This window comes from Parasteatoda tepidariorum, chromosome 1 (genome assembly GCF_982258835.1).
Source record: "Parasteatoda tepidariorum strain Cologne lab strain chromosome 1, Ptep-v5.0, whole genome shotgun sequence".
Taxonomy (NCBI): Eukaryota; Metazoa; Arthropoda; class Arachnida; order Araneae; family Theridiidae; genus Parasteatoda; species Parasteatoda tepidariorum.
This window is the reverse complement of record NC_141755.1, coordinates 97,553,580-97,561,555: the sequence shown is the minus strand read 5'-3', so window position 1 is coordinate 97,561,555 and position 7,976 is coordinate 97,553,580. Positions and strand designations below refer to the sequence as shown.

The window sequence follows — 7,976 nt, the reverse complement described above, 5'->3', positions numbered from 1 at the left end:
CTTATGCTTTCAAAGACCATCACACAGATCAATGTCATTGAACATCTTTGGGACAGTATACAAAGTCACATTTTTCAAGTTATCTTGGAATGTTTTTACTGCAAAACACCAGATACCAAAGTTAGAATAATTATTATATAAATTTACTAGCTGAGTACAAGTTATTCGTATGGGGTTGAATAAAAACAACAAAATACATGAGTATTGAACAATATGAAATTGTGCACTGAACTTAGGATTTCGGGACAAGAAGTTTCTACAGGATAGAGGTGTCAACCCTATGCCCAACCTGGAGGGCCAATCCCCTGATGGGGCAAGGTGCCCAGTTATACCCCCAGACACTAGGTACTCATTTTAGTCGCCTTTTACAACATGCATGAGCTGCATTGTGACTATTCTTTCACACCCAGTCACCACAAGGAGATCTAACTTTGAACTGTACAAGATTGATAAACAACCTGTTATTATTAAATATATAATAAATAGAATGAATTTGATGACCCATATGATTCGAATGAGTGATGGCAATGCAATAAAAAACTTGCTGCTTTTTAAACCTACTGGAACAAGAAAGCGGGGAAGGCCGCGGTTGAGATGGGCTGAATCTGATTTTCTTGCAGTTAATTTTTAATTTTATAACCGTCGTTGAACAGCCGACCCAATCATGGGTTTACGACTACTAACGTTCAACTCCGTAGCCTTGTAATTTTGAACCAATCCAGAAGACAAGGAAACTCCTGGATCAGTACCCCCAGAGGTATTGATTTGTTGTGGGAACATGGAGGACTTTGAGACTCGACAGATTTAACGTGCATCAGTCACCCTTTACTACACGGGGAGTCTTCGGCCGGCGAGGATCGAACCCACGACCTCTTGGATATGGGCCCAGCGCCCTACCGACCAGGCTATCCCGGCCCTCTTGCAGTTAATGAAAAGAATTGGAGGTCAAAGATAAATCGGAAGTCATTATGGAGAAATCTTCATAGGAAAGAATTGGCCCACATTGGGCTGTCTGGCCAACTATAATGATGATGCACAAAACTTATGATTTGACTTAATCGTAATTTTCATTGATGATCTAGTTAGATTAGATGTTAGATTTATTGATTTAGACAAGGGGTGTAAAAATGACAAAAATAGAAAAGAATCCTGTAAAAAGGGTGAGAGTTTAAATTAAGAAAAAAAAATTTCCAATACTGAATCAACAATAATTCATTCTTTTAAAAAACAGGGGACAATAAGGAAGTTCTGTTTCCATGTTCTTTTTTAATTTGAAACGAGTTACAAATATCATTTTTTGAATAACATACTAGTTTTGACATTGATAAATGTTTATTTTTTTTCTAGTGAAAATTTTTAAAAAAAAAATCCAAATGATTATTTTAATATAGAGTTTTTTGAAATATGTTCTGAACAAAGAAAAAAATCAGGAATATTAGGACATAACAGTAAAAATAAAGGACAGATTATTTTTGATCGGGACAACTACAAACCTTAAGATCTCAATATACGTCGAAAAAACTTATGTTTACTGAGAAAAAAATACATCTTTATGTCTGACTTTGAAACTTAAAATATTTTCTACTCTAATTCAGAGATGACAATTAGTTCTGTTTTGAGAGCAAATTTTTTAACTTGCAGAACTCCTACTTTTACATATGATTCTATAACTAAGATTGAAGATTGATTAAAAATAGTTATAAGTTAAACTCAGGGATGAGAGTAATCAGAAAGTAAAAAAGAGGAAATCCAAGAAAGAATATATATACACAGACACACAAAAATTTGATTTTTTAACTTGTAAACCATGTGATTATAAATCCCGATGATTAATTATAAAATTGTATGAATATGAATCACATGCATGATTTTAAATTGAGAGAATATTAATCCCGATATTAGGCTTTTAATTTACATGAATATGAAACTATCGAATTTTAAAAAATGCGAAAATGCAAATCGTGATACATAATTTTTAGATCACGTAAATACGAATCACGATGCATAATTTTTAAATCCCGAGAATACAAATCACAATGTCTAATTTTTAAAGCATGTATAAATACTAAAATAGATGTTTATCATAGATAGAAACCGCAAAAACGAATCACAATATTGCATATTAAACTTGCGTGAATAGGAATTGCAACATAGGGTTTTAAAAGCGCGCAAATACAAATCGCGATATTGGATTTTTAATCTCATAAATAAGAATCGCAATGTACGATATTTAAATCGCCTGAATAAGAATTGCAATGTTCAACTTTTAAATCAGGTAAATATGAAAATCTATGTTTGATAATAAAATCGCGATTTAAAAAATGTATAAATACAAAACGCGATATTGGATTTTTAAATCTCGGAAATAAGAATCATAATGTACGATGTTTAAATAGCGTAAATAAGAATAGCAATGCATGATGTTTAAATAGCGTAAATAAAAATAGCAATGCACAACTTTTAAATTGGGTAAATACGAAAATCCATGATTGATGTTAAAATCGTGTAAATAAGAATCGAGATATTTGCAGAGTCTGGACTTGGGATTTCTAAAAGGCTTGTTTGCATTGCTTTTGTTTAGACATAATAAATAAAAATTTACAAGATTAATTGAATGAGCAAATAATTATTTTCATCGCAAATCCACCTCTATTTTTCATCCCGTTTGCCAGACAACAGAGTCACGACGTCTGAATTGCGAAAATACGAGCTATCCAGCGGATGAATAAAAAACACGGAAATCTTATTTTCTGTGCATGAAAGAGAAAATAGCTAAAATAAGTAAAAAAGACAGATCAGAAGGGTTAGCAGCTAGGATGTAGTTTGAATTTTCTGTTTATCTCTGCAAATTGTAAAAAAAATATAATTATTTCATTTCAACGACTAAAATTTCAAAAAAAAAAAAAAAAAACGGGATTTTTATTTAAGAAAAAATAAACTTTCAGAGAATTGGAAGTTTTGATAAAAAGGCTGAAATTTCTCATCCCTGTTAAAAGATCAACCATTTCTATCCCAAGGAAATGATTTTTAGAGAAACTTCCAAGGGAGGAATGAGGACTTCAATACTTTTGCTCCGCGGAAAATTAAATTCCTCTTAAAATACTTTAACTTGTTCAAAAAAAAATTTTCTGCGGGAAAAATCTGAACAAAAAGCGAAAATTCGCGAAGAATCAAAAGTTTTTTTTTTTAGACAGCAGCCCCAGCTAAATAATTAGCGTGCTTAAATTATTTAAATTGGTACTTAATTTGTAAAATTGTTTGCTAAAGCTAAAGTTTTTCAGAGTGATTTTTTTTTACTGTGATGGCATTGTTAATGAGGTTCAGAAGCTAAACCCCGAAGTTACTATTTAAACATTTCCTATGAAACACCAAGTGAAACTACCTCACTTAAAATAATACAAAGAATCTTTTTTATATTTATATATTTAATCATAACAAAATATTTATATAGATAATTTTCATAAAAGCCATTATTATTAAATTTTAACTTTTATGCAAGATATATAAAATTTAACATTTTCTTTAAAATCTACTAACTGCATCTATTTGATAAATTTCAAATTAAATTATAAAGTATCTTCTTCAGATTCCACATTAGTTACATCAGAGTCACTTTTATTAGTTTGATCATTGTCCTGAAGATCAGAATCATTATTGGAATCTTGCATAGCTTGTGATAGAATCTCCTCTCCTTTAAGGTCCCTATTTTTCAAATTTCCAAGCCAGAAAGCCTCTTCACATTTATTCACAGCCAGCATCACTTTTACCCGGAAAACAAACACTTCTAAGCTCTTTTTCAGAAAAGGTACTTGTTTGATTAATGAAACATCTTTAAGGACTTTAGAATGGCAACACACATGTTGCAAGTATCTGGTACTTGCTTGCAGTGTTTTCATCAAGCATATAACTTCTTCCTTTTTATTCACAAATAATTTGTCCATCAGTGGCATTCCATATCTCAGGAAAGTTTGAAGAATTTCTCGACTGAATTTCAAACAGGTACCTATATTGGTTCTTGATCCAAAACACTTAAGTAAATTAGTAAGCACCTGAAACACCCTGAGTATGATGATCCATTCATTCATCTGTTCATCATTGCCGTGTTTCTCTGAGAAGTAAGATTTGACATAGCTCATTAAAGAAGTGAACATTATTTTGTAATAGCAATTTAAGGAAGACTTGTTCAATGTATAAAAAAGATTATCCTTAACATCATCTTTTAGAAGTTGTGGAATGGCATCAACCGACAAATACTCTAATGCCTTCAAAGCAGACTTAGAATTTCGCAAATATGATTCCAGAATAATTTTGACATTGCTGTTGATTTCCGAAGGTTTTACGCTTTTGGATTCAATTTCAAACCACTTTTTCTTCAAAAATTTCAGAGACAACTTGGAGACTTTTTCTTTCGGCTCGGAGTCAGATCCGAAATACAGGATGCAAGATAATAAGTGGGTTAGACTGGATGCACAAGATAAAGATGGAATTGACTCTGCAAACAAACATAAATGAGAAGTAGATGCTCTGATTAAATCATCATAAGAAAAGTGATCAGGTACATTACGCTCAGGTGTGAATGATGCTAGAGCTTTTTTCAAAAGAGAGGAGTTAGTTTTTAAATTTAAAACCTTGCAGGACATTATTTGAGTCAAGACTTTTAATATCAGGTGAAGGCATTCGATATTACGATGTGATTCATTATTATAGAATAATAAAGAATCTTCCACACCGTCAGAATTTACAGCCAATGTTTTAAAGTATTTAAGAATCTCCTCTACAGTGTTACACAAAGATGGTATAAGGTCAATGCAAAAAGACATCACACTGATTACAGTAAAGGATTCAAGATTCGAAAAACCTGCTTGTTTACTATGAAATCCTTTTAAAGGGCTGGTTGAGGAATCAAAACAATGATGAAGTTTAGAACTTAAATCTTCTAATAAAAATTTAAGTTCATCAGGATGTAAATCAGTGGACGTTACCTTCTCGTTCAAAAATACGTCTGGTCGCTTTTGAAAAGTTATATCTGACTGCAAAAGAGTAAACACATCAATGTCGAGTTCTCGGAAAAAAGGCTGTAAGCTTTTACTGATTTTCAATTCCAAATCCAAATTTGATTTAATCTCTTCTTCCGACTCTGAATCAGATGATTTTGATTTAAGGGAGGTATCTTGATTTTCTAATGTAGTTTGGTCTGTGGATTCATCTTTCTTAGATTTTTTGTTCTTGCCTTTTTTACCTTTGCCACTTCTTTTCACACCTTTCTTATTAGGCAACTTTAAGGTTAGATGAGTTTCTTCAAAATCAAAATTTGCTACTGGAGGTGAATAGCCATTGCACTCAGCTAAATATTTGCAAACTAAATTCTCCATTCCAATCAAAAGCTGTAATCTGGTCAACACATTACATCTGATATCAACATCGGTTGTAGTAGCAAAAGCATTGATATTTTCTCTCACCCAATTAATACAATAGAATAGAGTGTTCAAAAGCAAGTGTTTTTCTGCAGTTGACAATACTGACAACTTTTGTATTCTCAAATCTGGCAACATAATTGAGCATCCCAAAAGTGCATCAATTTGCTCAAGATTACCATCTTGCACTTCTCTAAACATCCTTAGCAATCTAAACATAGGAGCCAACTTGAGAGGAGATGCAACTGCCGTATTAGCTGATCCTGAACTTGTACTTTCAACCGAAGAAATTTTTAAAAGTGTCTTTAATACTTTACTTTGGTTAAAATTACCTTTATCTTTGCTGCAGTTAGATGAAGAATTTAGTTTAAATTTTGAAGATTTACTTTCAGAGCCAACTGTCTCTTTGTAAACAATATTATACAAATCAACAGCCACAGGTTCTTTAACTTCATCAAGACCAAACTTTGGACCAATGTTCTTTCCTTCATATTCACTTGGATCAATGTCTATTATAAAAGTCTCCTCAAAATCTGAGAGGACATTCTCACCTATCCATTCTAAGATAGATTTACCAAATTTCTTCTCAATCATAATGTGAGAAAGTTCATCACAAAATAATGCGTAAGCCTCATTCGATTTGGATGTGCTGGCTGCAACCAATTCGAGTAACTTGACTGAATGCTGAAAACATTCTTCGAATTCAAGAGCATCAGAATTAATAGATACATCAGGTTCTTGCTCTTCATTCTCCTTTTCAGCAGCAATTTTTGCAGACATTAATGCTCCTATTACACCCATTTTGCGATATTTTACATTCTTATTAGATAACTGTTTACGAATTATTATCAACAAATCATCCAAAAGCATGGCACCTTCTCGGCCTCCCTGATATGCTAAAATACTCAACATTTCATGGACCTTGCGAATTTGATTTAAGGTCAACTCTCCAAGATGGTCAAGTAAGTTTTTTATGAATAAACCATATGGCACCATTTTTTGAGTGTGATTTCTGATTAAAGTCAACAAAGTATTCAGGGCAGAGTTCACCTCGCTTTCTGATTTGTTTCCCACATGAGTAATTAGATTACCTATAACCTCTTGTTTATAAAAGGAGTCAAACCACACAAAACAGTTCATATATACACAGCAAGCAAATGACGAAATCACTGGTTCAAACGCCCTCAGTAGCAATTCAGCAATTTTAAGCAGTTCTTTTGCATACTCTTGAAGAACATCATGATGACCTCTAAATGTTGCTTGTAATAAATCTTCATTAATGTCACCAGCTTTAACTTTGTTTTTTAGAAGACTTTCTAACTTCCTTTCATTTATTTCCAGAGACAAAAATATTAATATAACAAAAATATCCAAGGCTTTGTGATTATTTGGACCTTCCAATAGCTCAAGGTATTTAACCCATGCATCACAGAGTGTTTTTTGAAATTTTAATGAGTGTTTGATTGTGGTTAACACACAGCTTTCAATGCTTTTTGATATTTCCCCATTTTTGGGATTAATAGGGGTTGATGATATGATAGGATTAAAAGTTGAATTAAAATCAAGTTTGCTCTGCAGTTCTCGAATGACTTGAGGGGCTTCAGCTATGGTTAAATCTTGCAAAACAAATTTCACAATGACAGGCAGGTCTTCAATATTTGCGGTCGAAATTGTTTCAATGACTTTCTGTCTTATCTCTGATAACAATTCAGATTTGATGTTCAAATTTGTTAAAGTATCCAATATTATCACATTCAATTCCTGGTTGCCGAGCAGGAATTCTCCAAGGCTTTTTGCAACTTTTGGGTGATCAAATTCATTAATAACGTCTGGTAAAAGTCTGATAATGTCTCGTTGAATATCAGTTGGAGTGCCTTCAATCAACTCAAGAAGTTTATCAGCCAAGGCTTCGCTGTTAACTAGCTTGTTAAGCCAACGAAATTGAGATATTATTAGACACGCAACTGTTTTGTTTTCTGTGCGATCATACAAAGCAGTGTTTTCTGTATAAGAAAACTCAACAAGCTTATCTAACATTATATTGATAACTTTCTCTTGAATCTTTTCCACACTTAAAAGTAAATGAATCAAACTGTCTTGGGATGGATTTCTGGCAGTTTCGCAGGAGGCCGCTGTAACTGTAGGCATAAGACTCCATTTAAAACGAATTTCATCTTCCAAATGGCTTTCTAATCCATTGAAGAACTTATTTATTTCGTTGTTTGCTTTTCCAGATAACAACTTCGTCAAATCCCGAAGAAAAACAGCTTGATCCACATTTAGTTCATTAGCATTGTTCTTCTCTCCTGTAACGTATCCGGCTCTTTGTAAAACTTCTTCGAAATAATTTTCTGTCTTCCGTTTAGTTTGTTTAGGAACTAAAGCAGGTTCTTGAGAAAGATAAACATCCGAAATTTTCTTTCCTATCCATTCATCAGATGACATTTTCTAAGCTTTAATATTGAGATATAAATTTGATATAAGTTTACCAATATCACTAAAATTCGCGCCGAACATCGATCTTCGTGTTAGTAAACATTTATGTAAAGGTTATAGTTAAAG

At 32.6% G+C, this 7,976-nt stretch overlaps 1 protein-coding gene across 1 annotated transcript; it reads right to left on the bottom strand.

The window, feature by feature from the left end:
• Positions 1-3,413: 3,413 nt before the first annotated feature.
• Positions 3,414-7,976, bottom strand: Fancd2 (Fanconi anemia complementation group D2). The gene has a single exon (XM_016073665.4). It carries the CDS (start codon positions 7,857-7,859, stop codon positions 3,567-3,569), a length of 4,293 nt encoding a protein of 1,430 aa, XP_015929151.2. The 5' UTR covers positions 7,860-7,976; the 3' UTR covers positions 3,414-3,566.